Consider the following 23,187-nt stretch of genomic DNA (forward strand, 5'->3'; position numbering starts at 1 on the left):
TGAAAGATGATTGGTTGAGAGAGACAACCAATCAGATTGTAGATGAGGTGGGTCCTGGCAACTAGAGGAGATGTCTGGGTCACATCTCCTTTAGTTGTTTGGGCCCACCTCCTCTACCATCTGATTGGTCATCTCTCTGAACCAGCCATTTGTGTTTCTTCCCTCAAAACATTTTTCTGTAAGTAAAACTCCCATGAGTCCAGGCAGATTCCCAACCCAGTACCAACCAGGCCCAACTCCGTTTAGCTTTGGAGATCAGTTGACAGTGGGCACATATTTCATACGTCATACTTCCCTAAAAATCCAGCTAACCGATTCTACTGCTAGGTTTTTTTGCGTATAATTAAGATTCATGCACATCTTTGTCAGTACTTCTGCTTGTTCTCAAAGCCATGTTCTAAAATGTGTTTACTCTCTTCATTTATTTAGAGAAATGCCGTTTTCAACTGGCTGTTTCTTTGGTAATGGCTTTGTTGCCTGAAGACAGTCTTTCCCTGTGGTCAGATGGCATAGAGCTTTTACTTTATGTCATATTGTGCTTGTTTCTAATATGTTAATTTAAAACAACAAAACTAACCAGATTCCTCTGACAGCACCCAGGGGCAGCATCGGATATAACAGCAGCAATTGCAGACACTCCTGCAGACCTCATTCATTATGCTTCTGCAAGAGAATTAAATATGTACTTGTTTTTCAAATTATTCTTGCAGGAAGAAAAAGAGAGGAAAACAGAAAGTATGATTTCTCTCCATTGGGCACTTTCTTTGAAATGTTAAATGCAATGTTGGTGTGTTCAGTTAAATAACGTGTTTGCCACAGTCCAGCACAGTGCTGCGTCTTACTTCGGCACAGTTAAGCAACTCAAGTGTCTTTAAAATTCTCTCCTGTATGAGGAAAACGGATAGCGATAGCGACGCTGGCTAAGAATGCTGGTAAGACAGTCTTTGAGAATATCTTTTTTTTTTGCCCCCTCCCATCTCCACCCAACCTTCCCTTGCCCCCCCCCCCCCAGATTTATATTCCCTGCAGAACATCGATGGTACTGGCCAACGAGGAGATTGATCACAGCTGCTGATGGTCAGCGGCTCGTCAGTGCGGCAGCAGTATCACAGTATTAGCATCTGAGATCATGTGACATGCGCCTGCCCCATTGGGGGCTGTGGACATACAGGCTTCACTGCTGCGCAGCATCGTCGGTGATCTGCAGTCTGACCTGCCTGACAGAATGGCTCAATCAGGAGACTTTCCCCTCTGCGACTGTCTGCGGCTGTTTTTCAAGGCAAAACTTCAACCCTTCGACCAACACCGGCCCAGTCCACTGCTGATGTTGAAACAATAACACAATAGTTACATCGATGTAAATGTGATCCTATTCAGAGCATTTGCATCAGTTTATGTACTAGTTTCAAAAAGCACTTAATGCTTCACTACCCTGAATAGGACACGCAGAAGTTCCGTATTTGTAATAATCACCCCATCATTCAGTGTGGCAATTTTTTTGTAATATTAAACACTCTTTGGAAATGTATTTTTAAGTAAGCATTATACTATAATGCAGAATTTTGTTTGATTTATATTTCACAATAGAAAGTATAATTAAATATAATCGCACTAGAAAATGCAGCACAGATCACTTCAGGAAGTGTTGGGATCTAATGTGATGCACGATTGAAGAGTTTTTCATGGATGTTAAGATTACTGGACTGACTACCATAAACTGTGTTTAAAACATGATGGGTGCATTACTGAATATGAGTGATTGTGAGTTTCTGAACCAAAGATTAACGGTAATTGTTGTGAGTGATAATAAATGGCAGTGTTTGTGTAAGTCGGAAGCCTCTTTGCCCGTCACTCCTGGTCATTCTCTCTTCCCGCTGCATCACGCCGCCGTCAGACACTGACTGGCCTTAACAGAAATGCAGCGAATAAACCAAGGATCTCGTCTCCATTAGGCCTCTGGTGGAGCTGAATTTCTCTCTCCGTCGTACATCAGGCAGGTTCACCTTGTCCCTCGATTTTCCTTGCAGGGCTGCAATCTGCATCCGCAGATTATATCAAAATAAACCTGGAGACCTTCTGTTCAACTGCGCCGAATTACTCCAAGGCCTTTACCCCCCCCCCCCCCATTTTACAATGTTACACAATTCACTTACTGATTTGGGGGGGGGGGGTTTGACCAATAATTATTAAGGAAAAATCCCTCCATTAATGTAAACATGAGGAAATTGATTCTTCAAACACTGTAAGCAAATGGTAGACATTATGACTAATCATGCCACACTCTGCTAACGTACAATGTGTCCATTTGAGTTATCTCTGTAATTCCCTTAACTATCATTTCCAGTAAAGCCTCCATTATGGAGTTTAATGGCATTAATAATGCTACTGCACTGTAAAATGTATATGGGGGGGGTGAGTGAGTTGCTTGCTCTATCCAGGGCTTGTTACTGCTGAAATACAGCTACTGCTGTTAAAAAAAAAAAAAAATCTTAAAAAAAGCCTTTGAATTTGCATTATTTCCTTTGTCATTTCAGTGGATCTCAGTGACACACTGACTTCCTCATACGCACTTATCCGACAGAAAATGCCTTTTCCCTTTAAGCACAACATCGGCAGGGTTTAATGGTCTGACTAATCCTTAGTGTGTCGCTCCTTTAGCTCTCTTTTTGTGTTCCTCTTCTCATTAAGACATTTTTTTTTTCATGGGGGGATGTAGAGTTATGGCTTTAATTTAATTCAGGATAAGGTAGCAGGACCTGTGACTCCCCCTCCTACTGGCCAGGGAGGTACTGGCACTCCTGTAATCATTCAGGGCTTATCCAGCTGATTCTATAATTGATCTTGTGCACATTGATGATCGAGTATTTGTTTGCTTGCCATCATCCAGGAGTCAAATGCTGAATAGCTGACCTAAAGAGGAGGTTTAGGGTTATAAAACATTCCTCATGCACGTGGTGATCATAATGTTACTGCAATGTATAGGTGTGTGTGTTTGTTTGTCGTATATATTACATTGTGGGGATCAAATGTCCCCACAATGTGATAAAAACCTGTTATTTTAACCTTGTGGGGAGACTTTTGGTCCCCACAGGGGGGAAATGGATTTACAAAAATCTAACTGAAATCAAAAAATGAAAAATGCCAGAAGTCTTGTATTTTGTTTGGTTACTTCAGGTTCAGGTTGTCATTGTTGGGTTTTGCCAATAAAAATGAATGGTCCCCACAAAGATATGAATACAAACATTGTTTATATATGATAAAAAAGAGAGAGGGTGATATAGAGCCGTTTGCTCTATTCAGAGTCACATGGTGATCAGGGTCTGAAATCAACGCGGGTGGTGCTGGTGTCGGGGGGGGAGGACAGTGTCAAAGGTGAAGGAAACCTTGATGTTTTGACGGTTCATGGTTTCCACTGTGAGGCAAGCCGGGAAACGAGGGGAGCTGCCTCACAGCCAGATGGAGCCACATTCAGCTGTCAGGCCGAATCGCTCGTCTTTACTCTGCCTTATAATAAGCACAGAGCCGGCGAGCTGTGGAGAGGCAGAGAGGGAAACAATGGATAATCATCTTGTTATAGCAAGGAACTTCTTTCTGGCAAAAACCTGGATGCCGTAGAAGTAAAGATCAAAAGTCCTCCAGCTCCGGCAGCAGCGCCCGTTAGAAGAGAGGAGCCTTTTCAGCATTTCGGAGCAGAACTTCAGACATGGCCGGGAAGGCCAGCTTTCACCGGAAGAAACGGAGGCGAGTCCGGAATGTTCCTCAGTGTCCGCCTGAATGGACGCTCACTCAAAAAGCGTTTTCTTCTGCCGCTTATTAACAAAAAAAAAAATTCTATTTTTAACAAACGGTACATTTATGTGAAATGTGTAAATACTGCATCTGGCCAAGGTTGTCAAAAATATTTAGTGGTAGATTATGTTACAAATTGGTCCTGTGAACAAATAAAATATTTAACAAAACATGTCTGTTGAAGTGTTATTATATAATCACCGATATGCCTTTAATGCTTTTGCTGAAAAGTGGATTATGTGAATTCCCTGACACAGGTGATGCTTATCATTTAGTTATTTTCAGTTTGGAATATTTATCAGGCTGTGAATAAGGGGTACCTTCATTCTGTTGACTATCCTAAGCTCTATTTCTTAATCCTAGTCATGGTGTTCGTCCTGTATGCCATTTTTGTACCAGCTAAGCATTGAATTTAGGACACACGATTAAGGTCTTGATTGAATCCTGGCTGTGATTTGACATGCTTCAACGTTTCTGCCAATCCCTTTGAGGATTTTCTGAGGTGAGCCTGAACTAACAATGAGATGAAGGTGACGACGTTGTTTTTCATGTCTAGGAGACCTTCAGAAACAAGCCTCATTAGAAATTGCTAGTCATTTAAATCCATCCATGCATCCATCTACCATACATCTTATCTAGTGCAGGCTTGCAGTGATGCTGTCCCAGGCAGTTATGGCAGACTGGAGACTCCCTGGGAGGGATGCCTGTATACCTGAGGGCACACACTAACGCACAGTCACACTGCCGGAAATTTGGAGTCACCATTTAATAGCATGTCTCAGGAATGTAAGAGGAAGGACACACCAAAGCAGAGAATGGATTTGCATATTCTTGTATATTATACATCCTTGCAAATCAAATAAGAACTTGGCTGGGTTTCAGATTTTCATAACTACATGTCTTTGGACATGTTGTGGCCCCAGAGTTGACCATTTAAATATTTAATCTGAAATCCTCAAAAGGTTGGAGAAGAAGTCATTTAAACGCTTTTACTGCCTTAGGACCAGGATTAAAAGAGGATTTATGGTCATAAGGGGAAGAAATTCAGGGTCAGCCACCAGACAGGTTGAAATAACCGTATTACAATTTTACATGCCTCTGTTGTACATTTCTCACACAGTATTTCCAGTGGAATATCGAAGTACACAGTGAGATATCTGTAATAACTTTTATTGATCTGCTCTGCTGCAGACAGCAGATGTATGTTCTTACTTTGCAGCCAAGGTAAACGGACAACTGCGTTAGTAAAGAGAGCCATCCAGTGGTGGCTAATGCACATTGCAACAAGCAATTTGAGTAAAATTGGTTGGAATTTTTGAAGTACAGTGGTACCTCAGTTCTCAAACTCATTAGAATTCGAATTTCTTAAAAGTCGAACCAACCAGTTAAAAAAAATACCTAGAGCGCGATCTGAATCTCAGAAGTCAAACCGTGAACGCCGACCTAAGATAATTTGTACGCGTGGGGAAATGAGTCACGCGGCACGTCTCTAAGCGGAAACAAACGGTAACACTTCAGTCTCAACCTCCCGTTCGCTGTGATAGCACCGTGTATGTTTACACTACCTGAATACATATATTTAGACAGTAAAAATACATTTAGACAATGATAGACAGTAATTATTATTATATAATAAAATACATTTTAAAATAAAGATTTCTTATTCATTATTTTAATATTAATAATAAACCATTAGGCGAATACGTTTAATTATAATAATATTGTTGTGCCAAGCTGGACGGAACGGAGACAAAGACGCAGACGTCTGGGTATTGGGGAATACGGGGCAATACATCGACCGGACTGGGGAAACAAACTGAAACGCAGACGAAATACAGAGGACTAGTGACAACAACCAGAAATAGCTGATCACACGTGGATTTCACACGGGGTTAACGAGGGGGCGTGGCACACGGATGGAGCGGACCATCGGGGCAGGACACATTGTTTGGATACATTTATTTTCTTACTTCACAAATTACTGTTTTGATAAATGTGCTTAGATGTGTTTAGTACAGTATATGTTCTTCATATTTTATCCGGTTCATTTTGTGTTTAAATGCTATAGAAAAAACATATTTAGGTGTAATTTTTTGGGGCTGGGAACCAATTAATTAGTTTTCCATTATTTCTTACAGGGAAAATTCGATCACAACTCGAATTTTTTAGGATTTGATCCGGAGTTCTGAATGGATTAAATTCGAGTTCTGAGGTACCACTGTACTTGACAAAAATATATATAGTAGATATTGCGGCGCGGTTTCCTCACACTTCTGGGACCCAGGTTTGAGTCTCCACATGGCTCCGTGTGTGAAATTTGCATATTCTCCCCGTGGGGGTTCCTCTAAAAAACATGGTGAGGTTAATTTGAGTTACCAAATTGCCCGTAAGTGTGCCTGTGTGAGTGAATAGTGTGTGAGTGTGCCCGGCGATGGGTTGGCGCCCAATCCTGGGTAATTCCCTACCTTGTGCCCGTAGATGTGGGTAGGAAAAAGAGCAAGGAAAAAGGGCGAGTGACCTGTGTTTTTCTGAGGCACCACACTATCCTGTAAGTGGCGCTGTACGGAAACCTCAACAGAAGAACTGTTTAGATTTGATACCTGGAAAGACCGCAGAACTATTGCGTCATCCACATGAATATTCAGTATTTAAAATCAGTTATTCGTCAGGATATTGTACTGGAGAGCAGCAGTGAGTATTACTCAGTGAGTATTCAGTGAGTATTACTCGGTGGGAATTCCCTGGGCCAGGAGAATACTTGTTCTTGTGTGAGTGCAGGTTTTCACCAGTGTATAGTGTGTGTGCTGTGCCCTGCGATGGACTGGGTAACCCATGCCTCATATGCTGTGCCTATATGCCCCTGTACTGCGTGATCAGATATGGAACACGGAATGAGACTGAAGCAACTATTGCTGAAATAAACTAGCCTACGTCAAAATGGATTCTACAGCTCCATCCGTGTACAAAATAAGCATCTCCTTAACTCAGTTACTAACATCATGCAAAGTTGTTTTTATGAGTTGTTAATATTTTCTTTTAATCATTATGATGTCTAACAAATGGTCGGATTGGCAATGAATATAGGGGAATATATTCAAATGACAGTTTTGAACAAGCTGTACAGAAATGGATTGACCTCGCGTGTTTCCTGGGTTCGTGGGGGGAGGTGCCCACGATCCAGACTGCAGGTGTACACACTGTCCCGTCCAAAGACGATGATGAAATAACGGAGTGAGTGTCGTCAGGCATTTCATGAAAGGAAGCAGCTATATTCCGGTATTTTATTTTTTACGTTGAGATTTATTTTTCTCACATTTTATGGTAATAAATAAATACGCACAAGCATATGGGTATACATATATCATATCTTTCCCAAAAAGTGCATGCGCAATAACCTTGTAATTATTGTCACTTTTTAGCCAAACAAGACGAAAGTACTAGTATAATCATGTAATGTTAATTAATTACATTATTATTATTATTATTATTATTATTATACCAAAGTTGAAGGATTAATCAGATGTGACTAGTTAATGATAAAATTGCGTTGTCCCCCTCCCACGCTATCTCTTCCTGCCCAATAGCTAAGCTCGTAGGGCGGGGTCCGGAAAAGGTTGTAGAAACATTGTTGTAGAAACTCCCGCGATTAGTGACGAGTGAAGCTGCTGAGACCATCCGTCAGGACGGTAGTCATCTGGTGGGTAACCTTGCGTAACTTACGGAGTCTGTAGTCGCTTATGTTCTGTCCCCAAATAAGGTTTATCCAGTACAGTTCAAGGTAAATCGCTTCTCTGTGTATTTGTTACAATTATTATATTTAACCCACTTATATATGTGTATATTTGGTTAATTTTTTTTATGTGCAAAGTGTATTTGCTGTTGTCCAAGTTAAGCCTATGCATAAGCAGAGTTTTTATGTATATGATGCTTTTTTCGTCTGGGGATTCACATGGTCTCCTTACGCAGGCAAGCATCCATTTTGAGCTGATGCAACACAGCTAGCTGGTTAGCCAGTGAGCTAGCAGCGGGACGAGGTTGTAACATTTGTCCTCCTGTAGAGATACTTGGAAAGCAGAGCGGAAAGGTGGTGGCCTTTTAGTAACCTTTTAAAATAATAATTATTATTCGTTTTTCGGCGCATGTAGGCACCGCGTGGTGCTGGAATTGCGCAGCGGAGTTTTATGAATGAACGTGGCGGCGTAAGTGTTTGGTGTCGCGGCTTCCTCTCTCTAGCTCCTGCTGCCGTCGCGTTTTGCTGTTTAAATCTTCGACTTTGTGATCCTAATGACTCGGAGATGCCCGATCGACGGTTGCTAATCAGTCCTTGTCTACGACGCCGTCACTAAGCATGACGTGTAACACTACGAGCCAATATTTTTTGATATAAGACCGTGTGGGGACACAATCCAAGGGATCCCCTTGTTGGTACGATGGGACAACTTTTCTGCACTCTTTCGACTCCGTGGAAATAGCATTGGAGCGTTTCAGGTGAAATGCTTCGGAGATTTTTACGGATGCGTTAGACAGTATTTTTAGATCTTGATAACCATGAACAGAAAGGGGCGGTATCGGATCGCCTAGGTGGTACTGGGCGTCACGTTCACCCGTCGACCCGTCGTTCCAGTTCTGGACACGCGTTTGCGTGGTTGGTGTATCGTGTGCCTTGCAACATTGCATCCAAGCATATTATGATCGCGTGGCCTCCCCGGTGCTCGGCTTTTATTTTGTACCGCCACGTGTTGAGCTGGATTGGGCCCCCCCGAAGCGAGACCCTGAATAGCAGCACACGCCCCTGCGGTTTACCGCCCGCTGCATCTCCTTTTACGGCAACGCCGCTGTTTCCATAGTAGCTGCGGGGAAGCCAGCCACGCGCCTTCACTTAATCATCATGCTGATACTAACCGTAATACAGTGCGGTTTCTTTAAAGTGCAATTGATGCTGTATAATAATATAGATTAACGAATCGTAGAGTAGTGTGATAAAGTGACGTTGCCGGGCTTATATGGCCTGGTCTCTATCCTTGTTGTGGCCATGCGGACACAGAGACCCCAGCAGCCCCCTTTTATCCAAGGTTTGGAGTCACAGTTGGGGTTTACCTACCGGGGCTCGCTGGTACTTCTTTGGTATTGGACAGAGCCCCCCTACTGGTGCATCTGTGTACGACAGTTCTTGTATACTTAATATCATTGTTATGTGAACAACATTTTAAATGAAGGTTCAGGAGGGATATCTCTACTCAACCCCTCCACTATGTTACTGTCAGGAGTTTAGGGGTCACTGATGTGGCAGAGGGATGCAGGATTCATTCATTCATTTCTGGGCATAATTTGTCATCTCTGAAATACTCAAACCAGGTGGCATGCTGGCTTACGGGTGTTTTATGAGTTTCCTTCAGGGGAATTGGTGCCTGTTGTGTGTTTCTGGCCTGTGATGGGCTGACATCCCATGCCAGGTTTACCCTACCTAACACCCTGTCTTTCTTTGGATTGGCAAACATTTCTGCCCCCAGAGATAAGTGCCCAGAAGATTGAAGAGTGGATGGTTATTACATGTCCCTAATACACATTGTGTCAATCAGTATGTTCTATATTACTTCACTGTTCTATATTTCTTTCAAAATGGTAGAACAATAGTTGTAGGTTCTTCCGAAGACATTCATTTTTGGTGCTAAGTGCCTCTTCCTTGGTTTTCTTTCCAGTGTCCCAACCTGTGACCTCCGACCCCTCCAGTCATTCAGCCATGGCCTTGCACATGCTGGCCGCTGTCGGGAAACAGATGCTGCGGGTGAAGGTGGTGGATGGCGGAGAGGACTCCTCCCGCCTGTCCCGCTGCCTGGGCACCATGGACTTGATTGCGTTGGGCGTGGGCAGCACCCTGGGGGCGGGCGTCTACGTCCTGGCGGGGGCGGTGGCGCGTGAGAACGCGGGGCCTGCCATCGTGCTCAGTTTCCTCATAGCGGCCGCTGCCTCAGTGCTGGCTGGCCTGTGTTATGCAGAGTTCGGGGCGCGAGTCCCCAAGACTGGCTCCGCCTACCTCTACAGCTATGTGACAGTGGGTGAGCTCTGGGCCTTCATCACCGGCTGGAACCTCATCCTCTCCTACGTCATTGGTAAATATATATGGCTGTGTGTCTGTATGCTACATTTGACAGCTTACAGCTCCTGATGGATGATTCCTTTCTTAAAGGGGCAGTTCACCGTAAAACAAAAAAAGATACGAGTTAGAGGGGTTTGGTGCCATCTATCCATCTAGGTCAGGGGTCTCAAACTGCAGTCCTGGAGGGCCAGAGCCCTGTGTAGCTTAGTTCTTTCCCCCTTCCACCACAAATGATTCAGCCAAAAACTGTGTAGGGCTCTGGCCCCCCAGGACTGGAGTTTGAGACCCCTGATCTAGGTTGTTTTTCTGGAAGTTGCCTAGTTTTGGTAATATCTGCCATAGACATGTCAGCCTTCTCTGGTTGTAAGTTCACCTTAAAACCAAAAAACAGATGTTTTAGAGGGGGTTGGTGCTATCTGTCCATCTAGGTTGTTCTGCTGGGAGTTTTCGAGATATCTGCCATAGAAATGACGGGCTTCAGTCCAGTTTAATGGGAGTGAACGGCACCTTTCTGTAGTGATTAAAGCGACAGAAATACATTTGAAAAATTCAGCAGCAACATCTCTTACCAGAAATCATGACCCGGTTTTTGAAGATAATCTGCAGACTTTGTAGTGAGCAGTTTAATGTATAAACTATGTTCTCCTACCCAACTCCACACAGCAGTCGTATCACTGCGCAGACGATAACGCCGGGGTGCTCGTATCTTCTGCCCAGTGATGCGAGTGTGAGGAGTTTGAGAGAAGAATGACATTTCTACAGGCGATATCTCCAAGGCTAACCAGCTCCCAGCAGAACAGCCCTGATGGATAGATAGCACTAAAACCCCCTTGAAACACATATTTTTTCTGTTATGGGGTGAACTGGCCCTTTAATTGATGCCCTCTGGTAGCTTCATATTTAAGGAATGCAAGTCACAGGAAATGCTGTGGCACCGGTTGCTTATTGGTCATGCTCTTATGATGGGGGGGCTCTTTCAGGCTGCGCTCTTGTAACCCAAAAGCTGTATATTTAAAGTCGAATGAAAAGATCAGAGTTGATTCTGTAGGGACATAGCATCTGTCCCTTGGACGGGATGCTAGTCCGTCGTCAAGCCTGCACACCTATGCACTAATTCCTCCTGGGATCTTATCTTAAGCTGGAGTTTCTCAATTGCTCTTATCTAAGTGCATGTTTTTTTTTTTGGAATATGGGAGGAAACTGGGGAGCGTTCTAGGGAGAATATGTAAGCTTCATACGCCCTGAGTGAGAACTGGATCCGAAGTGTCTCCCCAGGACATAGCAACGTATAAATGGAGAAAAATGTTAGCTGCTTTGGAGAAAGTGCTGGTAAACAGAAGGTGTTACAGTGCCCCATAATAGGCTGTACTGGCCCTCTCATCTCTGAAGAGCCATGTGACACGGTTCACAGTCCTCAGTGTTGAGTAGAGTTGACCTCGAACCCTGTTTCCTTACCCTCCGCCAGGAACGTCCAGTGTTGCTCGGGCCTGGAGCGCCACGTTCGACGGGATGATCGGGAAGCACATCGAGGGCTTCTGCCGCCTTCACCTGAGCATGAAGGTCCCCGGCGTGCTGGCCGAGTACCCGGACATGTTCGCCGTCATCATCATCCTCCTCTTGACAGGTACCTGCGCCTAACCTGCTTGAAGTCGTGGCCGATCGTGTGAACATGCAGTCATATCGTTGTCCCTGGTGCCTTAAGGAAGCCACATGCTCGGATAACACAAGGAAGATGGGAGAACAGATTGAATAAGGGGAACAATAAAGGATTTAAAGAAATTGGATTGTTTCAGCAATGGAGTTTGGTCATAATTATTGGCTGTCACCTATTGTTTAATTTCCCCAGTAATGTCTTGATTAAGCATTACTTGGTTACCATCAATGTGTAAAAGCAATTCCCGTCTAAAACACCACCTTCGTTGTCCTGCATGGTGGCCCATGTAATGTTTCACAGGGTACCCGCGGTCATGGAAAACCTGGAAAAGTTTTGGAATTTTGAAATAATTTTCCCAGACCCTGGATAAGTTTTGGAATTCTTGGAAAGAGGGGAAAAGTTTTGGAAACTAGCCTCGTTCATTTTTGTTTCAAGCTTCGTTCCGCAACACGCTAACGGAAATGTACAAGCAGAAGTCAATAGTTAACAAGTACTGTTCTATCTACTTTAGTTTTACAAACTTGTGGGTTTTGGAAAATTTTGTTATGGTACTGGAAAAGTTTTGGAAAAGTCATGGAAATTTATTCTGCCACAATTGGGGGAACCCTGGATTTAGTAAATTTGATTTATAGAAAGGATCAAAAATGTTAATTTCACCATAATTTTTTCACCATAGAGCAGCCTGGTATCTGTGGTCTGTATCTGCCAGACTTCTTAAGAAGAGCTCACCTCTGCTCTCATCCCCAACCAATCCTCAGGTCTCCTGGCGTTCGGGGTCAAGGAATCTGCCCTGGTCAACAAGGTGTTCACCTGCATCAACGTTCTGGTGTTGTTCTTCGTGGTGGTCTCAGGCTTTGTCAAGGGGTCCAAAAGCAACTGGATCCTGAATCCCGATGAGGTCCGCAACAGCACCAACTCACTCTTCAAGTAGGTGGAAGGTTTTTTTTATTGGGAACTCTGCTGATGTTATGACGAGCGTAGACCTTAATTGGGGCAGGGTAGACCTTGGATGGGGTGCTGGCCTGCCACGGAGCACGTTTGCAGGTAATGTGGGACAAAGTGAACTCCCCAGACACAAAGTTAGGGCAAAAGTTGAACCCCCAGAGCTGGTGGTGCTGAGTCGTGATGGATTGTCTCTTGTTCATATGCGTATGATATTGAAGGACTTGTTCCATGCTTTGTTCAATGTTAGTGCATATTTGGCTTTTTTTTTTAAAAAATTTATTTAATAAACCGTCTCTTCACCGCTGTCCCTGCCAGTGTATCTGTTTCTCCACTGTCGGACAAGAACCTCGGAGAGGGGGGGTTCATGCCATTTGGCTTCACGGGGGTCCTGTCTGGAGCGGCTACCTGCTTTTACGCCTTCGTGGGCTTCGACTGCATCGCCACCACTGGTGAGTGACAGGACGTCGTCTGCTCAGATGCCCTCAGCGATCATCTTCGACTGTGACTGGGAGGCAATTCCCTGTTTGCTGATGATACCCCACATTACCAATTGGGTCAGTCTTTTTTTCACTTGGTTAATTTAACCAAAACCCCCCATTTTTTTTTGATGACAATGATGTTCAACACATTGGTCTGCTAGCCCCTTATCCTGGGCAGGGTTGCGAGAACAGTGATGTTTTCGTTATTTAAAAAACTGTTAGCTTCAAGGAATTGATTCTTTTTTTTATGTGCTTCTTAATTAATTTTTTTTTTTTAAATAGTGCCGTGCCCTCAGTTGACACCCAGAATCAGTAGTCGATGTTGTAGGGCGGGGGGGTCTGTTGAATGTTTCCGGTATATCTATCTATATGGACAATATATTTTAATAGGAGAATAGGATGACACAATACCCTTTATATCAATGTACTTTTAGCGTGCATCAAAATGAATAATAATAATAATTTACCTAATTTAAAGTTAGATTTATATAGCACCTTTCACAAACCCAAGGTGGCTTTACAAGGAGGAGAAAAAAAATAGGGCTCCCTTAAATATTTTGAATAGAAACCATTAGTATTCCTTCCTGGTTGTAAGTAATACGAGGGCTTCGGTTGTGACGCTGCACAGAATCCCAGAATTCACAGCTAACTTCAAAGCACTCGCTTAGTGTCTCATGGGGAATCTGATATTGGGGAAAGGCGAGGAACCAAAATCATCCTGCATATGGTTTTGATCTAAAAATGACCATTTAGCCCACTTCATAGAAAATATTGTGTATGGCTAATCTGCCTAAAAGCACCACGCCCAGCCCTACGGTGTAGCCTGAGGTCTTCAGTGCTCAATGTGGGCTCCTGCTCTGGGTTCCTCAGGCGAGGAGGTGAGGAACCCCCAGAGGGCCATCCCCATCGGCATCGTGGCCTCCCTCCTCATCTGCTTCGTGGCCTACTTCGGCGTGTCCGCCGCCCTTACTATGATGATGCCATACTACATGCTGGACAAGTACAGCCCGCTGCCCGTGGCCTTCAAGCACGTGGGCTGGGAGGGGGCCACCTACGCAGTGGCGGTGGGGTCCCTCTGCGCCCTGTCCACCAGGTAGGCTGCCGCCCTGCCCCATGACCTGGCTTATACTCTGTGTGTGGATCTGCTCGCCTGTAGTAAAATCATATTGAGATGCAGTGCATTGTGGGATACGACACGTCATTTTGGCAAGTAAAACTTGAGCCAGAAAGCTTGATAAATATGTGGCCTTTTTAGTTTGTGTTGGTTAGTACTCGGTTAAGGAAGGATTGTTCCGCATTGCATGAATTTTCTGTGTAGTTCCAGTTATCTTGATTCCTTTGCATTCACGGTCCGACCTCCTCCCCCCTCCTCCCCCCTGACCTGCCGGCAGCCTGCTCGGCGCGATGTTCCCCATGCCCCGGATCATCTGGGCCATGGCAGACGACGGCCTGCTCTTCCAGTGTTTGGCCAAAACCAATCCGAAAACCAAAACTCCTCTGGTCGCCACCGTGATCTCGGGGGCCGTGGCAGGTGAGGCCCCACACACTGACACACAGCACTGCAGTTGGGCCGTTTTCATGATCAGACATCCAGGAACTTACTCATTACCTCGACCACTGGATGCTTGGGTTTGGTTTTCAGTTCCAGTAAGAACTGGTTAGATTTAAATCATTTGAACAGAGCTTCCTGTTGAAATAACGTGTTATTTTGTGTTAAAACTGGCGTTCACCTGGGCCAGAACTTGACGTGATGGCGATGTTGCCTTTGGTTCCCCTACAGCTGTCATGGCCTTCCTGTTTGAGCTCAAGGACCTGGTTGACCTCATGTCCATTGGAACCTTGCTGGCTTACACTTTGGTGGCTGCGTGTGTCCTGGTCTTAAGGTGTGTTCTGCTGTCACCGTTTTCAGCAGAGGGGGAGAGGAATGCGAGAGGGGGCTCTGCACTCGTCTGTACTGTGGCAGCATAGCTAACGCTCCGCGCTCGTCTGTACTGTGGCAGCATAGCTAACGCTCCGCGCTCGTCTGTACTGTGGCAGCATAGCTAACGCTCCGCGCTCGTCTGTACTGTGGCAGCATAGCTAACGCTCTGCGCTTGTCTGTACTGTGGCAGCATAGCTAACGCTCTGCACTCACTGTACTGTGGCAGCATAGCTGACGCTCTGCGCTCGTCTGTACCGTGGCAGCGCTAGCAAATATGAGACATTTACTCCCAGTTTTTTACGACTTTTGGTAAGATGTGTAACACACTACAATGCATGACTGTGACGCCTTTCTCAGACCAGAAATAGTTTACTTTACATTAATTTAACGTAATTTAATGCACATATTCCAAAAATCTGTGTTAGTTTCAAAAGTTTCAATTCCCTCTTTTGCTAAGAAGGAGAACCAACTGCTCCGATCTGCAGCCCCTAGTTTACCATACTGTTAATAATTATTTGGCTTGGCGCCATCTGAAATGAGCGAAGTAGCCAATTGGAATTCAGTTTAACCAGTGATTGATGGCATACAGTCCCGCCTCCCCAGGTTTTTAATATCGCTGGTGAGAATCGCTGCTGCTATGAGTTCACACAGCCCATCTGCCTGCTGCCGCCCAGGTACCAGCGGGAGCAGCCCAGCCTGGTGTACCACATGGCGAACACGCAGGACGAGGGTGATCTGAGCGAGGCGTCTAGCCGGGCCAGCTCTGGATTCCCATCCAGTGCAGAGGAGAGCCTCAGCGTACGAGTCCTGGTGTTCCCCAAGAACCAGGAGCCCTCACACACCTCGGGCCTCGTGGTGAACATCTGTGCCGGTTTGCTCGGTGAGATGCTGGTCACAGCCCCGCCACCTCAACGGCCGTGCCTCCTGGGGTGACAGTCACATGCATAACACCCGTAGCAGTGATTAACACTCTTTGGCCACTTGGTGGTGCTATCGTGTGGGTTATGTGAACGCCGCCATTCCCGCATTTCAGGGGTCCTGATCTGCGCCATGTGCATCGTGGCGGTTCATGGGGGCCTGGCGCTGTGGAGTTGGGTGCTTCTGCTTATCCTGGGCCTGATTTGTTTGGTCCTCACCCTGATCATCTGGAGGCAGCCTGAGAGCAAGACCAAACTCTCCTTTAAGGTCAGTGTAAGCTATGCTAAAAGCTAATAGCCACATCAATATACCAGCAGGAGCAACCGTTATAAAAGCTCATTATTTTCACCTAGATGTGGTGAGTGAATACCATTCACTTGTGTATGATAATTGCAGTGCCTTTGTTTATAAAAATCTCCAAGTGACATTTTTGTGAAATTTGGTGTTTGTGGGCAAATGAAGCTTCATGATGATGATGATGATGATGATGTATTTGCTGTATTTTTTGACCCCACTAGATGGTGCTCTTGGTTTGCTCTGGGTCAGAAAATAGAGCAAATGGTTCAGGAAGCTTCATATGGCCATAACTAGTGTTTAGTATCAAGACAGGATGAGGAGCGGGTTGGGACAGTGCTGTAGTAAGAGGAGGCTGGCTGGGCCCCGCCGTGATGAATCTCTGTTCCCTGCCCCCCCCAGGTCCCTCTTCTGCCCTTCCTCCCTGTGCTGAGCATGTTCATAAACGTCTACCTGATGATGCAGCTCGGCAGGGGAACCTGGCTCCGCTTCGCCATCTGGATGGTCATAGGTGCGTCCACTGGATCTTTACGTCGGTCACACACATTTGTATGTAATATGAGTGGAATGGAGGACTGATGCAGTTATATGCAGTTAGATACTGATTTAACTGCTTTGTCCAACTACTCTGGGAGGGTCAGCCACCATCCAACACCACTGGAGCAGTTACGGGTTAAGGGTCTTGCTGAAGGACATGAAACTTATCTGATTACAGCCACAGGATTTGAATCCACTGCCTTCTTCATATAGTTATTGATCCCTGCACATCACCCTACTTGTTAGTGCATGAATGTTCTGCATGTTTATAAACATGTCTCCCATGTTCCTTCTCATCCCAGGCTTCCTCATCTATTTTTGCTTCGGCCTTCACCACAGCAAAGAGGCTGCCCTGTCCGCATACGGCACAGAGCTCAAGATCGACGAGAACCCAAAGGACTCCACGCCAGACAAAGAGAGCTTGGAAATATAGGCCTTTCTCTGCGACGACATCGACAAAGCGGTCGACGTTTAAAATATCCGGGTTTCGTTTTTGGGGGATAAAGCCGGTCACCAGACTGTGTGCGGAGTAGAGACCCTTCAAGCCAAATTTAATTCTGCTTTCTGAGCATGATGTCACCCTGATTAAGAGGAAGGAACTGATAGGAACTGGAAGTCTCTGTACTGCTTGGGTATGGAAGTATCTTCAAATTATCTGCTGCTGGTCCTTCTTTCCCTTCTTCTGGCTGTTATTGACAACTGTTTGTCCCATTTCTTTATTTTTCACTGCATTTCACTGCAGGTGTTTTAGGATCACCTTTATCCATCTCGGGTGATGTATTTGTCATCTGTGTCTCAGCTGGTCTTGTCGGTCTGGTCTATGGGTGCTTGTGCTGAGCAGGCAAAGACGTTCTGGAAGCTGAAGAGATGTAGGCCAGCTTGGGAGTGATGCTCAACTGCATACGGCGTCTTCCCTTTCAGCTATTCATGGACCGACGTAACTATGTGTGTGTCAGCTGAGAGCAAAGCCAAAAGTGTCAATTGAAGGCAGGCGAAGGTTTCGTACATTCTGCAACACCCTTACTTAAATGGTGCCTAAGTTTTGATAGATTTGATATTTGGTTATTTCCTGTTTGTTTTTCTATTGAAGGATGTTAAAGTTACATGTTGTTGTCCCAACAGCCACTGGTAAAACATGAATGAAATGAGGTGTGTGTTGTCCAACCAACCATCCTGTTATCCCACTTACACAAATGCGGGTAATAACTGAGAATTTATTTTTATTTCATTTAATGCATTTTTATTTTACCAATGAAATTGAGTAGGTAGATTTTTTTTAGAGCATTCCTGTTCCTTTAAAAGAAACCTGACAAGCTAATGGGTATTTAATAATTGTCAAACCCTACTGGTCCGAATGCTTGCCGATGTTTGTTTCTTCAGTCATTTTCTGTCCAGCTGTGGATTTAATAGGAAAGCAACTGTTAGCCTTAATTGATTTATTGGTTCTATGCAAGTGTCATTCAATCTAAACACTGAAAATGGTCAGTTTTACAGAAATGCCTTTTTGAGATTTCTTGAATACATATGTATTTATTTTTGCTTACTGTTTGCCAACGTGAATTTTTTAAATTTAGTATTTGATGCCATTTGAGTTCAAATCCCTTGACAAATGGTGATGCGCAGATTTTATGCACGTTTTAATGCAGAAAAGGCTTGTGTGTTTTTTTTAAATCTTTTGAAACAGTTAAGTTATTGCCTATTGTAAATTAATTTTTAAAAGGGTTTTATGTCTACCTAAGATTGTCTGTCTGACCTGCATCCTGTTTGCCGGGACAGAAATGAACAATTCCTTTATGGTGTCATACCATTGCCATTCTCTGCCTGTGTTTGCGCTGATGGATTTTTTAAAAACTTATTTAAGTACTGTTGCCATAGCCATAATGACTATTTATTGAAGTGAATTAATAGCGATGTAATTAAAATGGACACACAATGAATACTCAAAATGTGAAATTGTTCATGCTTTAAGGGAAACTCATGAAATGTGTGTACATAATGTTTATTTCTTCATGGAAATAGTTTATTTGGAGACAACCCTGTAAAGCTGTATTATTTTGTCTGTGTTTTACATAGCAAGTACAGTGGCACAATGGAAATGTTTATGAAGGTTGCATTAAAATAGAGCGAAAAGTGCAATGTGTAAAATTTACACCGTGTGTAAATTTTCCTTTTTTAACATGTGCCTTGAATACACATCCTTAGTCACAGTCGCTGTGGGAAGGCAGTGAGCAATTACTTTTTGCTCATGCTGGCATTTTTCTGCCATTGCTAACCTTCTCTCTAAGCTTGCCATCCTTAGTGAAAGCAAAGGCCATTTTGCGATATTTAACTGCTGCCCGCACAATGCTGGCTATATGCTTTAATCTTTCCCGTCGCAAGGTGGCGCGATATTCTAAACTGAAGCGAGAAGGAATAGGGAAAACTCATCCTTTATTGTTGTGTATTTGACGTTCGTTTTGCAGTTACTTCGGTATTGTTTATTAATCTTAAGTTTTTTTTCCTCATCCCAATGGTCGGTACTCCATATATTACAACAATATTGAATAATTATTCGTGTGCTTAACGGGTTTTAACTGGACCACAAATGTATAAAGGTGGATTAAAAATAGTCCGAGCAGAAGACTTTTTACACTTGAAATTTCTATTTCACTCGTGTTTCCACTATGTAAACGTGATGTGGAGATGATGTGGCCGCATCTTCATAGCGCTTATTTTCTGGTCTGTTGCTAACTTTTTATTTGCATATTCGACCGTTTACTCCGAACTGGCATTTGAAGTACTACTTATGTTTAACGACCTCATGTTACCAGCATTTAAACCGGACCGTTTATAAATGTATGTAAATAAAGTCCGCTTTTCACATATACGATTTTCATCATTTTGCATTATATTGTTAGAAGTATTTTTGCTACTTGTAACATCCCGTAATAAAGAATTATTTTCATGCTAAAATAAATCAGGAAACCGATTGTATTGATCAAACCGAAATTGTATATTTTCCGAATTCATCGATTTTTTTCAGTTAGCCACAGATATATAAACGTCGGATCATAAACTGCTCCCGAGGTTATTTGCACAGCGCCGCCCGCCCGCCTGCCGCACAGGTAACGCCAATTCCGGTGGAGGTCACTAGGTGGCGCTCACGAGCCGCGAAGGCCTGGCGAAATGGCGAAAACCTGACGGGGGAGCGACGGTGTTCCCGTTCGGTTGTTGCTCTCCTCCCCCTTTCTGCCTCCCTTTCCTCTCGGTGCGTATCGGTGTTTTTTCCCTCCGCGTTCCCCATGAGATACAGATGTGCGGCGTCCTCCTCTGCACATGCGGCTAGATCGTCATCGAGACCTGCTGTAAAGGTAAGTCCGGTTTATTATATAAGAGGAGGCGTCGGATGGAGTTAAATGATGCAGCGTAAGGTCTCCTGCCTGGCTGTGCCGAGGTGTGCGCTCCTCCATCCAGCCATGCACACTGCAGCTCGGTGCGAAATGCACAGATTACTGCGTTTTGACGGATGACAGCGTTAAAGTCAATCTCCTTATAGTGCCAGGCGATTGTTCTCCAGTGACCTACTAAAACCTCCTTACACGTTGAATCTGGTCACCTTGTAAAGCGTACCCAGCATTCCGATTAATTTGCTTTGAAAATATTTCGCAGGCATTTGCGGTTTGCTGTAGCTCGGTCTGCTGTCACTGCATTACAGTGAACGAAAAACCGGTCAATAAATCATGCTTCAGTTGTTTTAAACACATTCCTTTGTATTCATTCGACCCTGCTGGCACAGACACGTTATTTTTTGTCGGAATTAATAATGTGATGTTTTGCGGCCATACCTTCGGCGACACAAATCCCATTTTAATGGATCCTTGGTGATCTGCTTAATAACCCTGCATAACTGACAGCGTGTATTTGATGTGTGAGGAGGAGACCGGGGGGACGCGGTGGACCCATTGGTACGATTAGACGCAACCGTGTGTTGAGTTCGGTCCTCCGTCCGATCGCGGTTATGCGACGCTGGTTTTAAAAGGCTGGATAATGTCACCCTTGCTGGCAGCCCCCAGCATGACAATTGCTGGTCCCAGTTTGCGGGACGCGCGGTTTTCTGACCCTCTTACGCTATGCAAGTGGACAGATCGCGAGTTGTGGCGCTTTATCAAGGTGCTGGATTGGGTCAGATTGTCAAAATGCTGGATTGTGCGCTTAATCAAAGTACTGGATTTATTACCAAATTTTATTAAATGACTAGATTGGGGCAATTTATAAAAATACTGGACTGGATCGATTTGTCAGAGAACTGGTTTGGTGCAGTTTATTAATGTCCTATATTTTGACGCAGCGCAAAGCGGCTCACGTCTGAGCTGTTGCCTTTGGGTTCCTGGAAGTTACCAACTAAAAATGTCACTAACAAAAGCAAAACCTTCTAAATTAATTGCTTAAATTCCTTCGAGTTAGCCTACTGTTGCTCTGGCGCGCAATTAACCTACATAACATTTCCTTCATTTAGCTTTCAGTGATATGTTGATGTTAATGTGCGAACACAGACATTTATGAGCATTGATCTTTGATGCTGTTTATTTTCCTGCAGTGCCCTGACTTCCTCTCCTTGTTTGCCTGACCTGCAAACCCGAGGGATGCAGTTCCTAACACGTGTATTATGTGTTACATCAGACTAGCACGAATCTCATTGTAATGTTAATATTTTTTTAGTTCAACCGAAAATGACAAGTCCATTTAACTACAGGGTGTGAATCTTGCCTCATTTACTTTTAGGGGATTTCTATTTTAATGCCATGGTGCGAAATGCTGCCTGTCCCATAACAAAATGAATTCATTTAAATGTTGGTCTTGTTTTGTCATAATGTATGGGGATGTTAGATGCTCGTAACTCCAGAAATTATGGATTTAGATTTATTTTCTAAAAATACATATTCAATGCAATAGACCTGTTTTGTTAGCATTTGATTTTTCTTTAGTGACATAATATGTGTTTTTTTTTCCTCTGGAGATTCGTTGTATTTCTGTTTATGCCTAAATCCTTGCTGGGTAGAGAGCTTAATCATTTAGGAGTGATGCTGAATTTTAAGATAAACACCCACTACTCCATCAGGCCTGTTACTGGTTTGGTAACTGGTTTATTCCTTCTTACACACTTCTGTCACATGGTTTGCAGCCCCAGTGCAGGGATCCAGCTGGCCCTTATCAGCTGAGGACAGGCTCTGAGATGATCAGTATGAGCACAGCTGTAGTGTCCATCCATCCATCCATCCATCCATTCTCCATACAGGGTTGTGGTGACAGAACTTGTTTCATATGCTGACCTTAACCCACACAAGTCTTGAAGTTAAACCAGGTTAAAAATATGGTTTGCATCGCGAGATCACAGAAAATGTTTTTACCTCACAGAGAAACTCTTTAAAAGTCTCAAACTCCTTGGTATCTGCACTATGTTGCACCTTAAGTATTTGCATTTAATCATTTTGTAAGAATAAGGAGAATGAACTAATGCAATAACTACTTTTCTACAACTTTATTCCTTCTATCTCATATGCAAAATGTAATTTTTTATGAGCAGAATTTTTCACCAAAAGACCAAGAGAGGAACCTCTTTTTTTGAGAAATATACTTAACCCAAATCTGTTTAGAATGTCCAAAAATATTCATATCTTTAATGCATTAGGCAATTTCAAGCATACAAACAGAGGGGAAAAATGTTTAACAAACTTTGTTACATCCTTTATGTTGCAGGTGCGCTCTGGGATTATGTACATTTACATAACAATAGCAGTGCTTTTAAAGCACAGACACCTTAAGGCATTTTTGCTTTTAAGAAATGCTTTAGAAGGAATTTCCCGGAAGGGATTACTTTTTTATAGTATGCAGGCAGCTGCCCCTAGTGGAGGCTCTTTGCTCTCCTTGTCTCACTACACCTCTCATCTGCATTGATTCCTCTCTTTTTTATGCTCCTCTTCCACTTCAGAAGCCCTTTTTTCTAGCATGACTTATTCATGACTCATTTTTGACATAATGGCAGCACTTGCATTTTCCGGTGCGGTACCGCAGCACTCCACTGGGGGCGCAGTTTGCATTCAGCTGCACTATGCATCACCTCTATTGTCGGTGTGGAATAAAATGTTAGCAGGTGGGACGATGTTTACCTCTCATTCTGTAGCCGTCAAGGATCTGCATTTTAGGTGCGAGCAGGTGGGAGTCTGGCCCTCCACATTGCAGCACAAATCATTTTAATCCAGAAATGGAGAAGGCTATGCACATTGTTTTTCTTAGGAAATAAAAATTTACTTGAAACACACAGAGGGGCTGCTTTCTGAATGAGACATTTACTGTGTAGAGAGGCAGAAGATCATGAATTCAGAGCTGACTCATTTGACATGTGTGAACAAGGGCCTCTTGATTATTTTGGGAGTGTGAACTTGGATGGTCTTTCTGTGATTTATGCTTACAGTGATTGGAAACGGTCCCTCATTTGTGGTTGAACTACCAGAGTGTTAATACAGTAAAACCATGCAGCAAAACAGTGATATTATCATTAACACGAGAATGAAAC

The 23,187-nt window shown here is 43.8% G+C and overlaps 2 protein-coding genes across 4 annotated transcripts in view; both read left to right on the top strand.

The window, feature by feature from the left end:
* Window positions 1-1,828, top strand: part of gbe1b (glucan (1,4-alpha-), branching enzyme 1b) — a 73,438-nt gene extending 71,610 nt beyond the window's left edge. Inside the window, exon 16 of the mRNA XM_023826143.2 lies at window positions 1,013-1,828. Within this exon, the coding sequence (XP_023681911.1) occupies window positions 1,013-1,075 (63 nt within the window). The 3' untranslated portion in view covers window positions 1,076-1,828. The remainder of the gene's footprint in view (window positions 1-1,012) is intronic.
* A 5,553-nt stretch (window positions 1,829-7,381) lies between these two features.
* Window positions 7,382-18,783, top strand: LOC111851320 (high affinity cationic amino acid transporter 1-like). Of its 3 annotated transcripts, none has more exons than XM_023826124.2 (12): window positions 7,382-7,486; window positions 9,489-9,899; window positions 11,352-11,510; window positions 12,299-12,467; window positions 12,801-12,934; window positions 13,835-14,057; window positions 14,356-14,495; window positions 14,745-14,847; window positions 15,560-15,765; window positions 15,919-16,070; window positions 16,500-16,608; window positions 16,937-18,783. In XM_023826124.2, exons 2-12 carry the CDS (start codon window positions 9,530-9,532, stop codon window positions 17,065-17,067), a joined length of 1,896 nt encoding a protein of 631 aa, XP_023681892.1. In that variant the 5' UTR covers window positions 7,382-7,486; window positions 9,489-9,529; the 3' UTR covers window positions 17,068-18,783. The 3 variants fall into 3 exon arrangements, with proteins under 3 accessions (XP_023681892.1, XP_023681893.1, XP_023681894.1); XM_023826125.2 differs by having other exon boundaries at window positions 7,466-7,567; XM_023826126.2 differs by lacking the exon at window positions 7,382-7,486 and adding an exon at window positions 7,774-7,873.
* Window positions 18,784-23,187: the final 4,404 nt, after the last annotated feature.

The sequence above is a fragment of the Paramormyrops kingsleyae genome, chromosome 17 (assembly GCF_048594095.1).
Source record: "Paramormyrops kingsleyae isolate MSU_618 chromosome 17, PKINGS_0.4, whole genome shotgun sequence".
Classification (NCBI taxonomy): Eukaryota; Metazoa; Chordata; class Actinopteri; order Osteoglossiformes; family Mormyridae; genus Paramormyrops; species Paramormyrops kingsleyae.

What these genes read in the sequence shown, in the direction of transcription:
- LOC111851320 (XM_023826124.2), top strand. Translation starts at nt 9,530, where the DNA reads ATGGCCTTGCACATGCTGGCCGCTGTCGGGAAACAGATGCTGCGGGTG. An exon ending in CATCCTCTCCTACGTCATTG is followed by an intron (nt 9,900 to 11,351) that starts GTAAATATATAT and finishes ACCCTCCGCCAG; the next exon opens with GAACGTCCAGTGTTGCTCGG. An exon ending in CATCATCCTCCTCTTGACAG is followed by an intron (nt 11,511 to 12,298) that starts GTACCTGCGCCT and finishes ACCAATCCTCAG; the next exon opens with GTCTCCTGGCGTTCGGGGTC.